General features: G+C 46.1%; 1 protein-coding gene across 1 annotated transcript in view; it reads left to right on the top strand.

Moving 5' to 3' along the window:
- LOC142577912 (uncharacterized) overlaps positions 1-19,324 on the top strand; it is a 100,781-nt gene extending 81,457 nt beyond the window's left edge. Inside the window, exon 5 of the mRNA XM_075687348.1 lies at positions 19,198-19,324. Coding sequence (XP_075543463.1) covers positions 19,198-19,223 — 26 coding nt within the window. The 3' untranslated portion in view covers positions 19,224-19,324. The remainder of the gene's footprint in view (positions 1-19,197) is intronic.
- The last annotated feature ends 944 nt before the right edge of the window (positions 19,325-20,268 follow it).

Genomic DNA, 20,268 nt, shown 5'->3' with positions numbered 1-20,268 from the left:
GATGAGAAGCATGTCACGTTGGTGCCTGCAAACGCTGGGAATTTTCCCCTCGCTTACCGCACATTCAGTGGCACATACTCACCGACTCAAATTGGTGAGATGCTTATTGAAGAGCGGCACACACCGAGGGCATTCATGGCGCAGCTCGCTAAAGCGATGGCATGAAAGGCGTTATTTGAAAAATTGCATGTACCCACTTGTGGCGCAGCCTGCGAATGCCTCGGCTTGTTGTCCTTGTGGAACGTTTGTGACGTGGGTTCGATTCGGCTCAGCGTCGGAGAAATTGAGGGATCTTTCTCGCACCATATTTACGCTTTATCGTTCTCCACCATGGGCCTCCTAAAGTCGTTATTAGCGATCGTGGGTGACAGCTTACTGCAGATGTGGTTAAAGAGATGCTCCGTCTATGTTGTTCAAGATTTCGACACTCCACGCCGTACCATCCAGAAACAGCCTTACGGAACGCGCCTGCAGAACTCTCGCGAACATGTTGTCCATGTACGTCTCAACGGGTCATAAGAACTGGGACAGCGTTCTAGCTTTTGCTACTTACGCATTTAAGACCGCCCAGCACGAAACTACCGGCTACAGCCCCTTCTTTCTCCTTTACGCTCTGCCGCCGCGTTATACCCTTGAAACGGTCTCCCCATTTATGAACCGAAATGATGCCTGCATATCTGAGACCAGCTTTTGTGCAGAAGAAGCCCGCCGCCTTGCTCATTTGCACACTCTCGCTTCAGAAGATCGCTCGAAGACACGTAACGACCGCCGACACCGAAACGTCCCATATGATCCTGGTGCCTTAGTGCCTCGGGTAGGACGCCTACCCGAAAGCGTGGGTTGTGCGAAAAACTACTGACGCACTATGTTGAACCTTACCTTTTGTTAGACCGTTTAAGCGAATTGACGTATTGCATAGCGCGTGTGCTTCCAAATGGTCGACGCTCTTCAAAGACTGAAGTTACTCATGTTGCCCGCTTGAAGCCTTGCACCGCTCGAGATGCTGTTTGACTTGCCCGGTGGGCTTCGTCTGCGCGGGCGGAAGTGTGACAAGTGTGGACGTCTTGTGTGATTTCGGTATGTGCCGCCATGAGTAGCGAGACACGGGGTAAAAAAGAAAAGAAAGAAGACGTTCACCTAGCGATAACGGAGCCCCGCCTGGCGCTCAGGACCGTCGGTGGCGTCCAAATGAACCCTAACTCCACAGTCAGTAGCCCGTAACAATAATATATATATATATATATATATATATATATATATATATAATCATTTTCGCAATCTTTTGCCTTTCATCGCCTCTGCGCCCCTTTCTCAGGACAACCACTTAGAAAATTGGAGGCTGGAGTTTTTGGAGGATAAACTGGCTCTGAAGGTCCTTATCATGCCAGAGCTCCCATACGGTCCCTCATTCTGCGAAGACGCTGATGGCACTGGCCTACTGCCAGTCGGCGCGGTGATTTCGGTCTCAAATTCTTTGCCTCAACATATGGCGAAATGAAAACACAAATGAATACAACGAATCTGCATAACGAAAGTATAACAGAAATGAAGGCGAATGTATAAAAACAAATATGTGTGTGTGCCTTTCGTTACGACGACCTCCGAACAAGACTATAAATTGGTTCGTACCTTCGTAAGAATTATGCAACACCTCTTTGTCGTGTGCTCCGTAGCTTCGTTGGCCATCGCCCATGACAGAATAGAATTACTAATGATTTTTAGCCGTTAGCATTCTTTTACTACTTGACACACTTTTCGGTAGACATATGTTTATGTTTGTTGGTTTGTTTGTAGGATTGCATCTAACCATTTTCCCGCCTGCCTGGGTCAGTGAGTAGTCCGTGGTCCAATTGGCGGCGCAACGAATTGCTGCGCAGAGGTAGCATGCAGGGTGTGGGCGGCTGCGCGAAGAGGTAGTGGCCGTAGGCATGGTATATTTAGGCCGGCCAAATACGATGCCGCAGGATCTCCGCAGTGGCTTACACCTCGGCCACTCTGGTCGAGTGCGCCAGCTGTTCTATTCTCGCGCTACCTGCACGTGAGCCCTCGTGTTCTTCAGCAGCTTTGGAGGCGATAGTCGCGCCGCTACAGGGCCCGCCTCCTAATGTGAAGCGCGATTGAAATATGTGCAAAAGACGCGCATATAGAAAGAAGAGAGATTGCAAGCTTATATTATAAGTAGTAATTCCTAGAATCTGTTAGGAAGTCCAAGTAAAGTCCGTGTTGCGTCGTTGCAGACGTCTTATTGCCTAGTCGACGTCTGTGCGCCCAGTGCGGTGCTACTCGCCATCAGAATTGACGCGCATTGGCTGTTTCTTGGTGCCTGCCGTGAGTTCAAGCCATTGAAAGGAACAACCTCGGAGACGGTGTCGTCGAACGGCGTGCTATTCCTGATTGACGCTGCATCACCAATTCAGGTGCGGCTAGGTTATTGCAGGACGTCGTACTTTGACGACCAGCCACACCTCGGCCTCGAGATTGCGTGGTAAATTCTACTGCTTAACATTTGTCGCTTAACTTTTAGGCCTTCCTTGAGAGGGGCTACGCAAAGCAGGCGCTGTCGTCATTGGTAGTGTCAGGTTCCCGCAATCCAACAGAGATGTGCGAGGCAGCACCGGTAGCGTAGGTTGTGAGCGAGGCGCAGGAACAGTAATGCCATACTACTAAATCCCGACAGGTTGCCATTGGAATCTTAACCTGGCAACGTTTAACGCTAGAACGTTATCTAGTGAGGCGAGTCTAGCAGTGCTATTGGAGGAATTAAAGGGCAGTAAATTGGATATAATACGGCTCAGTGAAGTTAGGAGCACAAATGAAGCATATACAGTGCTAAAAAGTTGGCACGTCCTGTGCTTCCGGGGCTTAGCGGAGAGGCGACAACTAGGAGTCGGATTTCTGATCAATAAGAATATAGCTGGAAACGTACGGGAATTCTATAGCATTAACGAGAGGTTGGCAGGTCTTGTTGTCAACCTCAATAAGAGGTACAAATTTAAGGTGGTACAGGTCTACGCCTCTACATTCAGTCATGATGACCAGGAAGTCAAAAGCTTCTACGATAACGTGGAATCGGCGATGGGTAAGGTCATAACAAAATACACTGTACTGATGGGCGACTTCAATGCCAAGGTAGGCGAGAAGCAGGCTGGAGACAAGGCAGTGGGCGAATATGGCATAGGCACTAGGAATAGCAGGGGAGAGTTATTAGTAGACTTTGCAGAACAGAATAATGTGCGGGTAATGAATACCTTCTTCCGCAAGCGGAAAGCCGAAAGTGGATGTGGAGGAGCCCGAATGACGAGACAAGAAATGAAATATACCTTATACTCTGGGCTAACCCTGGCGTCATACAAGATGTGGACGTGCTCGGCAAGGTGCGCTCCAGTGGCCATAGGATGGTAAGAACTTGAATTAGCCTAGACTTGAGGAGAGAACGAAAGAAACTGGTACATAAGAAGCCGATCAATGAGTTAGCGGTAAGAGGGAAAATAGAGGAATTCCTGATCAACCTACAGAACAGGTATTCGGCTTTATCACAGGAAGAGGACCTTAGTGTTGAAGCAATAAACGACAATCTTATGGGCATCATTAAGGAGTGTGCAACATAAGTCGGTGGTACCTTCGTTAGACATGACACCGTTAAGCTATCGCAGGAATTCCATGTAAGCTGCCTGGAGCTCCCTTGTCACAAGGTCTTTCAGCCAGATAATCTGACCAGATGCCTGATGAACTGTGGCCTTAAAGCGCCGGTCAAAAACATGGCCAGGTTGGCCACTTCGTCAAATTCGTACTCCGCAAAACGGGTCTTGATACATTTTGCAAGATTGTTAGCAAACCCTTGGTTGCCTTTGCAACCTTCGAGGCAATGCAGTATTCCAAAAATAATTGGAATTTGACATGACAAGGAGGGGTACTTTTCAGCACTTAAGATCACAGTTGCGTCAAATAAAGGTATCTATGCTCGTGTCCGAAGTGGTGAGCTCAAGTGTGATGGACTCATCGACTTCAAGGAGCCTCGAGAGCATGAGGTACTGACTGTTCCATCTTGTGTCTACATCCCGCACAACATAGAGTACGTCTTTTTTCAACTGCCTGTGCAGATCATTGAATCTTTTCTGCGCACTAAGGCTGCGTTTGTAGTGTCGTACAATCGCTTTCGCCTTCTTGCAGAGTCTGTTGATTGCCGGAGTACACAACAGTGCATCGCGTATCGCCAGCTGCAGAGCGTGCGCAAATCAGACTGGCTGAAGCCATGGCAGCCTCCTGGCTGCCGCACGGATATTGCGGCCGATGTCCGTCACGATGTACTTCACGCACTCGATTGGTATCTCCCAGTCGGTGCGTAGCTGATCCATTGAGGCAGCTATGTTCACAGCCGTATGACTATCCGGCATATGTCGCGTGTTCAAAGTGTTCATCTCGAACTTCACCGCAAGAAAATGACACGTGAGGCTTATAAAACCGTCGTTGGCACGTGACGTCCAAGTATCGCTCGTAAAAGCGACAGTGCTTGTTCCTTGTTCAAGTGCTTTTCGCAGATCGTGTCCTACGTTCGCTCTTGTTTCGTCGTAGAGGCACGGGACGAGCACATGCGACAGTTTTGTTGGCGCCGGCAGACTGTAGCACTGTACAGCTGCTTTAATCACTGCTCTGAAGCCCCGGTTTTCTACAAAGCTGTAAGGAAGAAGATCTAAGGCGACCATTTCTGCCACTTTCTGGTTAAGTTCGCTTTATTTCTTCTGAGACAATGGCTGCTGTCTCTGCTGTAGTATATCTTCCATTGTCGGTTGATTCTTCAACGGGGCGTTTGCAGCGGCGTCTTTTTTGTACTCTTCCATCAACAAAGGGTGCTGTTTCATGTGATTTTGAAGAGTAATGGTCGTTCCCGTTGGCGTTTGTAGAACCCGTTCGCACGACTTCTACCGAGTTGTGCACGGCGAGAGTCTTGTGTAGTACCGCCAAAGAAGGCTTCTTCCAGGTTTCTTTTCTGAATCAACATGGCAAGCTGGGCGAGTTGGTGATTGAACATGTTCCTCTGGGTGGGCAGCGCAACCCGGACGAAGGACGAGAGAAAGTACACAATACTGCACTCGTATTGTGTACTTCCTCTCGTCCTTCGACGGGGTTGCGCTGCCCACCAATAGGAACATGTTCTTTCCTTACTTGTTCGGTCGCTCGTCTTCCGCAGTTGATGCCATTCCCAGAGAGCACGCTTGAGCGAGGGCTGTATCAGCACTCAGATAGTTAGAAATAGCGCAGCGGCGAATTTAGCGCGGTTTGCGTTTGCCTCACAGAGCAGCAGCGCAGCACGTAGCAAAGGGCCGGCGACCACCTTAGAACGGCGGGAAGACAAGGCGGGAGTTGTCGATGGCGATGCAATGCTCTCCTCGTTCATATGTTATCTTCTTATTTTTCTAAACATGTAAAAATTGTCCAGGTAACATTTTCTAGATGCATATTTTATATCGTTACGAAAGAGCCCTGGAATAAAGCATACAATTGGTTAATTACTCAATTATTTGCAGTCTGTCCGAATATTTGCCGTTTCCACCGTTATTCGGCCGTCCTCGAATATTCGGGAATTGCCCAATATGCATTTCTCGAATCGAATATGCTTCGAATAAGGAAAATATTCAATTTGTATTCGAAATTTTGAATATTCACACACCCCTAGTTTTATGAGATTTGTGAACGAGTCGAAGTGGGACATGTCCATTATGGAGGATTGGCCAAGAACGGGTTAACACCCACTGGCACATACTGAGTTGTTAAATGAAAGGAAATGAAGCAAATCAAATAACCCATTGAGTAAATTTCGGCATTCTAATAATAGATCGGTGTGCTAACATTATGTTGTTAGGGTTTGTACAGGGTGATAATTTATAGGTTTATGAAATGCTTTAACATTGCCTGTTGCAGATAACATAATTCCAGTCCTTGAGCTGAATTATTCAGAGAGGCAGACATTACTTCCACGAGAAATCGAAACCCATATATTAAACTATATGAACACTGTTGAAATATATGCATTATAGCCGCTCAGTTTGCAAGGCGTGTCCACTTGGAATGAATTTCGACAATGACACCAGCTTGGAGATAAGCGCCATCAAACTCGTCGTAAAAATGCATAGTTGTTCCAATTCCTTTTTAGCAAAACGCACTTTGCCCAATGAAGCACAAAGTAATTGTAACTGTATTTCATTCCACACTTGAAGAAATAATATTTCGAAGCTAGCGTCATCGTGGGGATTCAATTTGAGTGAATATGCATTGCAAGCTAACCGGCCGCAGTTGGTAAATTGAAGTATGTGCCATAAAGTAATTGATTAGGAAGCTGATTAGTGAAGCTTTATTAATTATTTGAACACGGTGTTTCCATTTCTCGTGCTAGTGATGTCCCCCTCTTTGAATAATCCAACTCAAGGACAAGAATTTTCATACGTGCCATAGTCAATTTTCACAAAATCCGTGAAACTTACGAATTACACCCCCTCCCCCCATATAGGAATATATTTATTTTCTCCAAAACAGAAGGAGGCATACTTGGTGATTAGGCAAGGGCTGTATAATCCCATTCACTGGTTGTTCCCTGCGGCGCCTAGTAGCCGTAATCAGTTACTCTGCCGCTTTCGTCTCAGATGTCTTTAGCTCCATCCATTAACGTGACGGTAAAGCAACTCGTCTGTCCTCCCGCCCTTCTTCGCAACTGCGGTCGCCTTCTTCTGTCTCCGCGGGCGTTCGCGCACGTTTTGAAGTCTAGAAGTTTTGCTTTCTGGCCGTTAACGGGAAGCGAGCGTTGGCCGGTGTTTGCAGGTTCGGTCCTCGCACGTTATGCGCTTTGTGCGCAGCAGTCCATGAATAAACTACCAGTTGTCAGTCAGTAACGCACTGTCGCGTTCTATTGAGATAGCAGTTATAATGCAGACTCCAGAAGCATTTCTGCCGTCTTCGTCGCCGTCGCTCTTACCGTGAAGTTACATGTAAAATAGAAAGGGGATAAAATCGGCGCCGCGCGCAGTATGCTGTATGTGTGATTGAAAGCGTACGAGGGTGAACCGGCGATCCCAGCCCAATCTCATGCGCGTATTGGAGGAAAGCGGGGAATGAGCGTGCCGTTTTTCGTCGCTCGCAAGGCTCAGAGAGGGTTGGGAAGCTGGGCCCGTTCTATTTCGGGGCGTGGGGGGGGGGGGGGGGTGTTGCGTGTGCCTGTCTGGGCCGCTGTATCTTGAAAGCCATCTGCGACGGGTGGAGTCCGCCGAGTGCTCTGTTTTTTCGGCTTAGTTCACGCTGATGCGAGTGGCAGCACGAAGGTACATTCGTTCGCTGGTGCTGCCACTATTCTCCACTCCAGCGTTCAGACCGCGAGTTTCCGCGGTCATCGAGTTAGATGATTCATGTTTTCTTGTGCGCACGTGACACTATGCTTGTTAATTTAGTTAGCAAGCCTATGTTTACAAGTTCATATGGCCGATAAAACTACTATCCTTACTTCGTATAGTTTTGCAGTTATTTTCTATTGCAGTCGATGCTTCGCAGTTCATCCGAAATTGCCACGTTTCTTTCTTCCTTTCGCCCATGTTGCTTCTGCGCTGATAAGAAATGCAGGTTGAGTCCGGTTAGTTTTGTGTGCGTCCTATTTGTGGCACCTGATGCACCCTAATAGAGGAGAAAAGTAGTTTTAATTGCCACAGGATGGGCGCAGTTTGTTCCTTGCTGCTATTCGAACCATATCTCAAGACTCTCATCTGTCGTGCATCGTGCGCTTGTTGCGCCAGCGACCGTCCCAGCAAAAAAAAAAAAGAAAGAAAGAGGATAAAACATGAGAGGGGGAGGAGGCGCAACGCCATTGTTTTGTCTCTGGCCATGACGACGAAAACAGCCATGGGTGCCGCTATTTTGCTTACCCAAGCACACTACAGTGTGGCCCTCCTGCTAGGTCCATAACCGAAGACTCGGGGCCTTGGCGCTATCGTTGACCAAGCGTAAGCATTAAAACATCCAGTGGAAGTCATGCGCAGACTCACGCTCTTTCGGCCCCATGCTCACACACACAGTTAGTAGCGCCTACTGACACCCAGGGTCCCTAGTTGGGGGTCAATGGCCCAAAACTAACAGCAAAGTAGGGAGAAGTCAAAGAAAGCTCGCATTATAAAGTAGCCGAACTACACTTCTCTGCACAAATCGTAATAAACAATAAACTGAAAAAACACTAACATGATAGAGTTAAGAATGGTAGGATTTCTGCCGCGCCGTCCGCATTTCGATGGGGCTGAAATGCCAAAACGCCATGAATGAACATGCCACGGAACATGAATTCGCGTGAAAAAAATTCACACAGCAGTGGGGTACTCTGTCGTGAGATTCGGGAAAACAATCAACAGATAATCTGGAGGATCTGGATTGTACGTAATTAATGCATTGTAAATAAAATAGTACTCAATATCTCCTACGGGGCAGAAAGTGACGATGACGGTCACAGATCCAATTAGCCATGCATTCGGCATTCAACATACAGCGTGGCTTAAGGGCAGTGATTTCATGTAATCGTTAATTTTTTAATTTGTTTACGATAAAGAATATATTAAGAACTCTGACTTGCGTAAAACAGACAATTTTTCTAGGTCAGAAGTATTTGCTAAATATACAGAAAAGGACAAGATAGCTTTCGATTCAGTTACACTTCAATATGATTCAAGTTAATCCAGATGTGACTAATACAGGAAGCATGCAAAGGTTGTTTTTTGTGACTTGTTAAGGAAACACATGCAGTGGCATGTAGACGCATGCAGAATCGCATGTAGTTTTTTTGCTCGATTTAATGTGTGTTAATACGTATACCTGTGTTGTAAAACGAAGGTGTAGTGTATAAAGAACGTTGTTGTCCTTATGGTTTATGTTTATTTTATTTATTCAAAATACTTGTTGTATTAGCTCCTACAAATAATGTTGTATTGATACACACTACGCAATGTACCGAGCCTACATGCTCGTGAAGTTCACGTATTTGGGTTCAAGCAAATGTTAGAATAATGCTCCTGCTTCTAATTTCAGCGCAGCGTGCCAACGTTTTAACTATTTCTAAATATATACAATAAAAGAAAGCTGCTTTGTGATATGTGTACGCATCCTAGAATCAGCGAGCTGTTCTTTGGTAAACGGAATTCAAAAAGTACTATATAGTGACATTGAAACTTATATGTAGAACCAGTGTAATAATAATTTTTTTATCTTTTCTGAAGTATCTTCAATTCCCATGTTTGGTGATATTTAAACAAAATATGGAATTACACATGTTGAATAACAAATAAAAGGATGCCCATTCTTAAATTCAAGTGCTCGTGTTTTGTGCGCTGGAGTGATGCAGTATTGTTTTGTGCCAAATAAACCTGTCCACTGAGTAATATGCGATGGAAGTCCAATTTACTTAACTTTGCACGGCATCTTTCTTTGACCAATCTATCACAAATATAGCATAAAAGTTGCGCACTTCTAGATATTTGTTTGTGAAAGCCATGCTTATACAGTCAAATTAGGTTTGCAAATGAGGTTTTCTAGTCAACTGAGGTTTGCATGACGTGACTAAAAAGTCACGTCATGCAAATGGGCTCGCAGTTTGACAGCGACAAGCGATCATCTTAAGCAGACTAGACAAAGCAGAACCAATTCGGCTACAAATTGGTTTTCCTGTTCTACTCCCTTCACAGATTTAGTTCAGTCAATATCGCAGAGCCGACAAGTGAAGTACGATATAAGCACAACTTTATAGCCTTTTTTTTCATACTTATAAATGGCGTCGTTTTTTATTCCGAACATAGGCTTGTTATTTACACTAAACCATCCCGCATTTATTTTCCATGTTATATAATCCAATCTTTTGCGACGACTCTCACAAAAAAGATTGCTTTGGTCTCGATATTCTAAATGCATTAGGTATACAGACCACTTCCTATTTTAATTTATCGCCAGAACTGAGAACACGGTATCGCAGAGCGTCTGCTCTGCACTGTCAAAAAAGCAAACTAGCATAGACAGTTACTTCATACGCATCTTTCACACTAAGCGACCCTTTCTTTTTCTGCATATTTCCAGCACTTACAAAGATATATTGCGTACTGACATGGGAAGATTTATGCAATGGTGTGATGAATATTGAATGCGAAGGTGATGGAACATACTGTGATTGTCGTTGTGGTAAGTGCGATTATCTTCTGGAAATATATAGATATTCGGAGAAAAGCTGCGGGCATGCTTGAAGTTCCTATCGAAGCATCGTACTATGAATATATCAGACTGAGTTACTACAGGACAGGTAAGCATACCTATTGTATGTAATATAATAATTGTAATGCCTTAATGCGCATATATTTATCACAGACAACAAGGCATTGAACATTACTAAGTAAAACATGCAGTTTCGTTCTATGCTTAATATGATAGCGTTAGATACTGATTGAAGCGCAGTAAGCACAATGCAAACCCAGTACTAGTACTTCATTTTGTCATGCCAGAAGGAGTTTCCAGTTCTGTATACTTCAGTAATAGAATTAAAAAAATATTTTTACGCCAATAATTAGTTCCTTCTGAGTATTCCTTTCTTTTCATTTATGTTGAAACGAAGAAGATGGACAGGCTGAAAAGCCATGTTACCGTCGCATGGCTCGTACCCAGTTTGCTCTCTGGTTGCGCCCTACCTGCTGATGATGTGTTTGCCGCCGCTGCTCTATGACCCGAATAAACCCCCTTTACCATTGGTGGAGCTGCTGGGTAGAACAGGAACTCTGGAACTTCGCAACCGGACACTGAAGTCCGTCTTCATTATGCCGGAAGAAGGACCATGCACCCATTCGACAGCGTCCCTACCGAGTATGGGCGACTTAAAGACGCGTTATCAATGACCACGTGAACGATATGATCAAACGCGGTGTCATCCAGCCTTCTAGTAGTCCCTGGGCATCACCAGTCGTCTTAGGTTTAAACAAAAGATGGCACCATGCGAGTTTGCGTTGATTATCGAAGGCTTAACAAGATTACCCGAAAGGATGTGTACTCATTGCCACGTATTGACGATGCGCTTGACTGTTTGCAAGGAGCGGAGTTTCTTTCCTCCTTAGATGTCCACTCTGGCTAATGGCTGGCGCCCATGCCTGGCGCTGAGTGTTCTAAAACCACGTTTGTAACACCAAATGGCTTCTATGAATTCACTGTAATGCCGTTCGCTCTGTGCAACGCGCCCGCCACTTTTGAAGGCATGATGGAGGGCATCCTGCGCCTCCTGAAGTGGCATACTTGTCTCTCGTACCTCGATGATGTTGTCGTCTTTTTCCCTGATTTGCCGGCCCACCTTCTCCGTTTACCCCAAGCTTTGACCTGCCTCCGGAATGCTGGTCGCCAGCTTAACCTAAACAGTGCCTATTTGCAGCTCGAAAACTGACTATATTAGGCCACGTTGTCTACAAAGGAGGCTTTCTTTTTTATCCTGCTGAACCGCAGGCTGTATCCGAATTCCCGAAGCCCACTAACTTCATAGCGCTACGCAGCTTCACTGGCCTATGCTTATATCTGGACTTCTCATTCGCAATTTCGCTACTGTGATCGCACCACTAAACCAACTTCACCAAGACGACAATGAACTTTGTACTTGGTCGGAAGCCTCTGATGATGCCTTTACGACTCTTCGTCACCTACTCACGTCTCCGCCAATCTTGCGCCATTTTTATGCAAGCGCACCTACAGAACTTCACGCTGAAGCCAGTGGTATCGGCCTTGGTGCCGCGCTCGCACAACGTTAGAACAATAATGCCGAATACGTGGTTGCTTATACCAGTCGTGCACTCATAAGATCTGAGGCGGATTACTCACTAACAAAAACAGAGTGCCTGGCTATCATATGGGCTCTTTAGAAATTTCACCCATATCTCTAGGGTCGATCCTTTGACGTGGTGACGGATCATCACGCTCTTTGCTGGTTGTCTAACCTCACAGACCCGTCGGGCCACCTCGCTCGGTGGGCCCTCCGAATCCAGGAATATGATATCCGCGTTGTCTATCGCTCTGGACGCAGACACTCTGACGCCGATGCCCTCTCGCGCTTCCTATTTACTTCAGACAACAATACTTCTTCCTACAGACATGATATCTCACAACTTGACATCCTGGACATGCTCTCGGAGCAACGAAAAGAACCATGGATAGTCATAACATTCAATCATTGACATATTCTCCGGCAGCTTCGTCACTTCGAGCGTTACGCCGACAGGCGCAGCATTTCACCATCCGCGAAGGACTTTTATACCACCGCAACTACCACAATGACGGCCGCTTGTGGCGCTTAGTAGTGCCCCGCTACCTCCGACAAGATCTATGCTCCGCTTCTCACTCTGACCCACAGTGTGGTCACGGCAAAGTATCAAAAACCTACATACGGCTTCGCCTACGATATTATTGGCCAGGGATGTACTACTTCATCCACAAATACGAACGCTTCTGCACTGCCTGCCCTTGACACAAGTGTATCCCGCATCTCTCCACCGCAGGCCTCCAGCGACTTCCCTGCCTAGCTCAGCCATTTGACCGTGTCGGCATTGATTTGTACGGGCTTCTTCCATCTCCTGTCGCTGGCAATCGATAGAGTGTTGTCGCCGTAGCTCATTTGGCACGATATGCTGAAACCACCGCCTTGCCTGCCGCATCAGCAAAAGAAGTCGCCTCGTTCATTCTGAACAACTTCGTTCTCCGCCATGGCGCACCTGGTGAACTGCTGAGCGATCGGTGTCATGTATTCCTCTCGGACGTCCTGCAGTCACGCCTGTCTGAATGCCGAATTATTGAGCGCAATGCTACTGTTCATCATCCACAGACGATTGGAATAACAGAACGATTCAACAGAACTCTTGGGGACATGCTATCAATGTATGTTGCGTGTGACCTCTCCAACAGGGATCTTGTATTTCCATTCGTCCCATACGCATGTAACAGTACCTCTCAAGCCCCCGCTGCTGCATTCGCACCATTATTCCTGCTTTACGGCCGCCATCCCTTGAGCCCCGTTCATACGGTTCTCCCGTAGCGGTCAAACGCTGCTGAATGCTCACCTGTTTCTACGGTCGCTCAGTAAGCCGAGAAATGGCGACAATTGGACCGTTCTTTGACGTCTTCTCAACAGTGCCGCTAAAGGAGCTTCATAACCTCAACCCATCCCCTTACCGTTTCCCCATCGACTCACCAGTGTGGCTTTGAGTCCCGCCTGTGGCTGATCCTGCCTTCCGTCCAAGCTCCTCCCGAAGTACCACGGGCCCTACCGCGTGGTTCCGCAACCATCCCCAGTTACGTACGTGGTCGAACCCGTATCACCATCTCCCGTTCTGTGGAGTCGAGGGTGAGAAACTGTGCACAGTGACCGGCTGAAGCCGTATTACGATCCTCTCACCTCTTCCTAGGTCGCCAGAATGGCTACTCTTCAATTCCAGGGGTGATTGTAACGAAGATCGGCACGCTGAAGAGCCCTGTTGCCATCGCATGGCTCTTTCTGCATGCGCTCTACCCGCTGGTGCTGCGTTCGTCGCTAGGGCTCTACGACCCGAATAAACCCCCATTACAATGTATGTATACTGGAATGTACTCTCAATGGCAAAAAAGAATGTGAATGAGTAGATATTATTCACTTTCACGTAGAGTGGGGCTCGGGCTCTGTGTGATTGAAAGGTCGTTTTAAATCGAAGCAAGAATTTTATTGAAATGGTCTCCACAACTGCTGAAAAAACGCGGTTTGTATAGCGATGTTATATGTGACTCCTGCCCTATATAAATTAAAAGTTTTGTGGGCCGAAGAAAATGCGCCATCGCCCTTCGTAAAATGCACACAAAAACATTACGTCAGTGTGCCCTCTCGAGTAGCTGCACTGCATCAAAGGCCGGGCTCCTTTGTGCTAGATTTAACACCTCACTTGATGGCTGGCTTGGAGGCCAAGAGCGTTGAGTGTCAGCTCATCGTACACGTGCTTGGTTGCCTTCAGTCGTCTCCTCCACTTTGACCGCAATCGCATTGAGAAGAGACGTCAACGCGCGTAGCGCTGGTTTAGCTGGTTCGGTTTCCCCTCTGCCTCTTAAACCACTATGAAATGGCAAAACAACAAAGTGTGCCTCATTTTTCTCGGTCTTTAACGCTATAACGCTTCACGCCGAGCGTGCGCGCGAAATGTTATCTCCAATCTGCCCTGCCCAAAGTACTGACCATCGCTGAGCTTGAGGAGCGTAAACCTAAGCTTGCCTAAGCTGAACGACGCCGGTGTGCAGCCAAAAGGTCTCAAGCCCGTGTGCTGAGCGCCTACAGCAGATACAAAACAACACACGTGAGTTTCAGCCCAACTAGACGGACCAACGTAGGCGTGATGAAGGCGAGTGATGCCGCTATGGAGCAAGACAAGCTATATGTAAAGAGGAGGCGAAGATGAAACATGCTTAAATCGGCGTGTGTAAGGACCCGACAAATAAAGAATACACAGAGGACGATCGTCGAACTTCCACTCGCCATACTGCAAAACCAGCAACCAACTAGCCCATCTAAGTCTTTTAGGAGGCAAAGCTTCTGTTGAAGCCGAGATGGGTATGAAATGGTGGGCGTGTTCACACAGTGACCATCTTTGTGTAGGAGGGACAAGTTCTGCCAAGAATAAAACAAACATAAACTATGTCAGTACACCTCAAAGTCGAAGCGACATTGTAATGTCATGCAGTTTCGTGCGAATATCGATGTTCTTTTAAGATGCGGCATTTCAAACGTTACGTGAACACCTGTTTTCCGACTCTGAACTTGCAACCAAGTTCAGTTTACAGGTCTTTAGGTTATAAAAGTGGCCTAGTCCAGAGGTTACCTTTATTAGGCTAATAATGACGGGAGTTCCTTCTTTACGTTGCCTAGTAACGCAAGAGCGTACGCAGAGAATGAAGGACAGTAACAGAGAGTTCGAAATTCACTTCTTACTTAGAAACGTTCACCTAAGTTACGCGACAGAATAATTTCTTTACAACAAATGAAAAACAGTCACTATATAGCAAACAATATGCGCGATAATTATTAGCAGGATTATTGAAGAACTAAGAAGTCTGGGCGACATCTTGTTTAAATTTTTACACTTTCTCGCGCCAAGACCGTGACCTTGTCAGAGGTACGTTGCAGAGTGGTACTGTGGTTTAAATTTGACCACCTGTGGTTCTTTACCGTGCACCCAATGCACAGTCAGGCACGTGTGATTATGCATCTTGCCCCATCTGAACGCCGCTGTCGTGGTCGTGAATTCAATCCGTGACTTAGTGCGTGCTAATGCAACGAAATAGCCACTATGCCACCATGGTGAGTATGAAGCGATATCAACAGTTCCTCAGATCCAGACAGCGTTCTACGATCTCATCATTTAACGAGCATCTAAACCTGCCAATCTTGCTTCCTATAGTGTGCTCAGAGCTTGTGTTACAGATAGTGAAGGAACATCGCACGATGCTTCTTCACGTAGGGCTCCGACATTTCCACCAGAGCGGGACACAGCACGTCAAGGGCAACATCGTCCAGATGCGCAATAACGAACAGTCAGCAGTCCCATCTTCCGCTCCGAATAAATGCCTTGCCTAGCTCAGATTGTGATAGAGACGCCACACCTTCAACAAATACGATAGAAAAAAACTTCTACAATACCTTTGACACAAATAAAGGAAAGCCGCTGCACCTTTCGCCAAACTACGGGAAAATCTCAATATATCAGTCGCACACACAGCTACCTGACAGCTACCTTAATGGTCCCCTGATACCTTTTTCTAGCTAATTATAGAATTAGCTCCTATTGAAGGACGTCACATCAAGAATAACCTGCCGCACAAAGGCCCCAGTTTTGTCCAAAAGGCGAATCATTCATTGCGACGGCAAATTATTAGACAGCTATACGCAGTAACAGTAGTACTTGTATTGCCTGCATAAAGTGCGGCAGAGATTCGCTTACTAAGTAAATTAACGAGCATGGTACGACGCGCGCACAGGCAAACATCAACACATCTCCCGCGATGACTGCCTACACGCACTTTGAGAATGCTCGAGCAGTAAAGAGCGGCATCAGCGCTTGGCGAGTTCTCCTTCGTGCTGCCTCTCACCTAAACGCGAACTTGGTGCGCGAGAACACCGCGAACACGAATCCATCAGCTGTCTTTCGTCAGCTACCCTCCAAATGCACCGCGGACACGTGTGCCACCCTGTTCCTCCTTCCACGCTCCACTTTTCTAGTGCGCGCACACCTCTCCGCTCTCCCTCTTGCACGCACGAGCAAATGCCGCCGCACCGAGCTATCACCCTTCTCGGTTCACCCTCGCAAGCTTTCCCCTCACTCCTACAGCATACAGTGCGCGGCGGCGGTATTTTCACACTTGGACTTTATGCGCAACCTCACGGTGACGACGACGGCGCAAATTCCGCTGCATATTCCACACAATTGCCAAAGCTATAAAGCGCGTCGAATTCTTCAAGTATAGGTGGAGCTTGACATAGTTATCGAAACAATTAGCGGCTTTCTCTTTCCTTTTGTCTCCGCAAGAGCGTTGTAAGCTATACAGCGGACGTGCAAGGGGAAAAGTCTCCGCCCGAAAGTTGTGCGTATCACCGGTAATAAAAAGCCTCTTGTGAGATAGGTCGTTGAGATACCCCGTAGTGGCCAGGGCATCTACTTTAAGAAGCTTATACCCGCCATATCTTCAGCAAAGTAAGCGTGGTCCCATTTAACCTTCTATCTCTGCCCGCTTCAGTATTGAGTACATTGAACAGTTTTTTTATCTAATTGGCTGACAAGAGACGAGGAGCACGCCAAAGTAAAGAGGGTCTCGGTGGGGCCGAGCCAGCGCAGTGAAGGTAGATAACCGGACGCGGAGGTTGCTGCTGGCATCTGTCATTGCTCCGCTTGCCCTTGCATAGGATGTGGTAGCTGGTCAAAACTTGCGGCGGCATGCAACGGAAGGTTAAAAGTGCGTCTATAATGGATCCTTAACAAAGAGGAGTTTATAGAGCGATGTCGCATACGTGCAGAAAGGGCTCGATAACGCTGTAATACCAACCAAAAATGTTTACTTATGTGTTGATAAATCCATGCTCCCCGGCCCTTCCAAGTAGCCAGCGCCATAGTGATCGGCGGGCAGCAATCTTCGATTCCTTTTGAAACTGGCTCATCTACGGCTATTACGAAAAAAAATCAGCTTTGTTGGGAATATAAATACGTCTTTAACGCATACAGGTCACATTGACGTAGTGAGTTTTCGCGGTTTTGGGAAGTCGCGTGACAGGCAGGTGAAGTGGGCGCCTCCCGTAAACTTTTGACGAATGGCAGGAGGCCAACGGCGAAACAGGCGTCGAATTAAAAATAGTTACTTTTCTTTCGTTCAATCGAATTGTACATAATGAGTCTGTACGTTTGATATCAGACTGGGCGTTTTCACAGTTTACATGACGTCGCGTCACAGACACACACAGTAGCTGAGGCAAAAAAAATTTGGCCAGTCGCGGACGGCTGTTTGCTGAATTGGATTAGAAACAGTTTAAAATAGCTTGACGTTAGAGTGCGCCTGTCACAAAAGTTTTTGCCAAGAGCCAGCAAAAATTTAAGAGATGGTGTTTCGAAGGCGCTGCTTCGCCTTCTCTACTCAAGAGGAGCTGGTTGAGATTTAGGACAAGCCCTACTCCTGTATGGTATGGTATGAAGAACTTTATTTAGGTCCGGAGGGATCAGTCTGGGACTGATGCGGGCCGCTCCCACGTCGGTACAGAGAGGCCGAGCCCCTCTGCTATCACACGGGCCCTCTGGACAGCCCTGAGTTGGTCCGCCAGCACTTCACTGTGCAGCATTCGCTGCCACCACTGTTCACCTCGAGAACCATCACCGGCCAACGCCAAGCAGCGCCACAGCATGTGTTGTAAATCGAGCAAACCCCCACACTTTTTTGCAACAAATGTTTGTTATTTAGACAAATGAAAATCGACGAACGCATGAAACAAAGTGCCAATATCAAATTTCTTGTGAAATGGGGAAAGATGGTACAGAAGTTTATTAAATGTTCGAAAAGACACATGAAACGATGTCGTAAAGGTAACAACTGTGTTCAAGTGGAGCTATCGTATTTGGGAAAACTTGAAGACCCCAAGGACTATGCGAAGGTCAAAAATCCCCCACGTTGCACGAAAATAACAGAATGAATAATTGAGTTCACTTGTCCTCCCTGTTCACCAAACAAGAGTTAGAGTTATTTCACCATCATTAGACTTGATGAAATCATCCGTTTGGCTGGCTTTGACGGAGCATTTATAAATGAAAAAAATGTACGCCGGGATGGTGCCGAAACTGTGGACTCACAGCATTAGTTGCAACGAAACGAACGTTGCATTCAGTGGTAAACATGAGATGACAGCGATGATTTTATGTAAACGGTCGTCACCAGCGACGCAACTTGTATTAACGAATGAGGTATCGAGTTCAAATCGCAAGGCATGGAGTGGAAAAGCACGACAAGTCAACACCAAGAAGTGTGGAAGAACAAAGCAAAAACAAACTACAGCTTGATTGTGTTTCATTTACATAATTATGCAACTCTAATTTGTATTTGTAGATTTAAATCTAAAATCTGCTTTTTACGTGTTGCTCGCAAAGGCTGAAAGAAATTGCGTCTGCTGCGTACCCTCATACGTATCCAAAGAGAGGCACTGGTTTCTGCTCAGGAATACTGTACCTCGAATTCCGCATTGAAAGTGCGTGACATTACAACAAACATTTAAGTCACAGTAGGAAAGCATGCTCCCCAGGTGCTGCATTTAACCCCCTGCAATTTTTTTTTTCTCTAAGTGCGAACTGATGCTCGGTGAGCGCCGTCGTAGGGATGTACGTGGCAAAAATTCAAAAGGTAGTGGCATCACTGCTTAAGTGCTCACCAGAAGAGCACTTCTAAGGGCGATTCCAGCAATGGAAGAAAACGCGTAACCAATGTATTGTGTTTATTTGGGTGTATATTGAAGGTTATGGCGTTGACGAAGGTGAATTTAGGCGAGATAATTTTTTGAACTTTTGCAAGTGACCGCGTATGCAGACTCCACGTTGTGTATATTATCAGCGATTCAGAATGATATTTATTTGAAGCTGATACCATGGAACTACAATATACTTCGAATTTCTTTTACAGGCAAAGCGTCCAAAAGAGTGCCATGACATCACCAGATCAGCACGAAAAGCTCTTGATAGCGAGCAAGCTTCTAAGCCTGTCTCGCCTCTTCTATTTTCCCAACTGTGCAAGATCTCCTGCACTTCTATGTACTCACACAGCACACTTAACTGTCAATAAAAGTTAGCTTATACTGGCGGGCTCATACCGTCTGGTTTTGTTGGTCCCCAAGAGCAGGCAATAGAGTTCTAAATGCCTAATGCCTTGTTATCAAAATGAAGATTAGTCCTATGCGATGGCTTAAAGCTGCTGTGTCTCGTTATGTCGATTACGCCACTGAACCTAAATGAAGATTATCCAAAAAGTATTGCAAGCTATGTTTTCGAAATTCACCGCTTCAACACACGCGGCATGACCCTTAGCTTATCCTTGATATTTCGCACCTCAAAGCGCTGCTCACAGAAGAGCCGACAGAGCGTGTGTTACTTTTGGATTTTTCTTTATCAGAGCGAAGACTAAAAGAAATAAAGAAGTGCCAGGCACAACGGCCACAGATATATGCGTCTTAATTTAACCCAGGCCCGCGTACTTACACAAAAAACAACCACACAGCATTCAATAATGAAGCGCCGGAAATTATATATGTATATATATATATATATATATATATATATATATATATATATATATACAGAGTTATATAAGTACAGAGTTAGAGGGCACCTAAAATAACCCCCGAATCCAGATTTCATTTGGTTCTGGCGTGTGCCTGGTTGTTGCTTCCAAGAAAAAAAAGCAAACTCCGTGAAATACGCAAAACACGAGTTAGGTGCACGGTCGCGCGTCGCTACACAGACGTCTAAAAACAACCTTTAGAAAGTAGGTTAAACGAGGGGCCGGATTTTTATTAGTCATATTATAAGAAGCCAAGAAACACTGAAACTCAGGACAACATAGAGGAAATTAGTGTGCGTAATAAATGCAATAAAAAAAACGTTAAATAATGAAACTCAAAGTGGATGAAAAAACAACTTGCAGCAGGTTTGAACTTGCCGCAGGTGTCAGTTTTTGTTGGCTTCTTATGATATAAAA

The sequence above is a fragment of the Dermacentor variabilis genome, chromosome 4 (assembly GCF_050947875.1).
Source record: "Dermacentor variabilis isolate Ectoservices chromosome 4, ASM5094787v1, whole genome shotgun sequence".
NCBI classification, from domain to species: domain Eukaryota; kingdom Metazoa; phylum Arthropoda; class Arachnida; order Ixodida; family Ixodidae; genus Dermacentor; species Dermacentor variabilis.
This window is presented reverse-complemented; position numbering and strand designations above follow the sequence as displayed.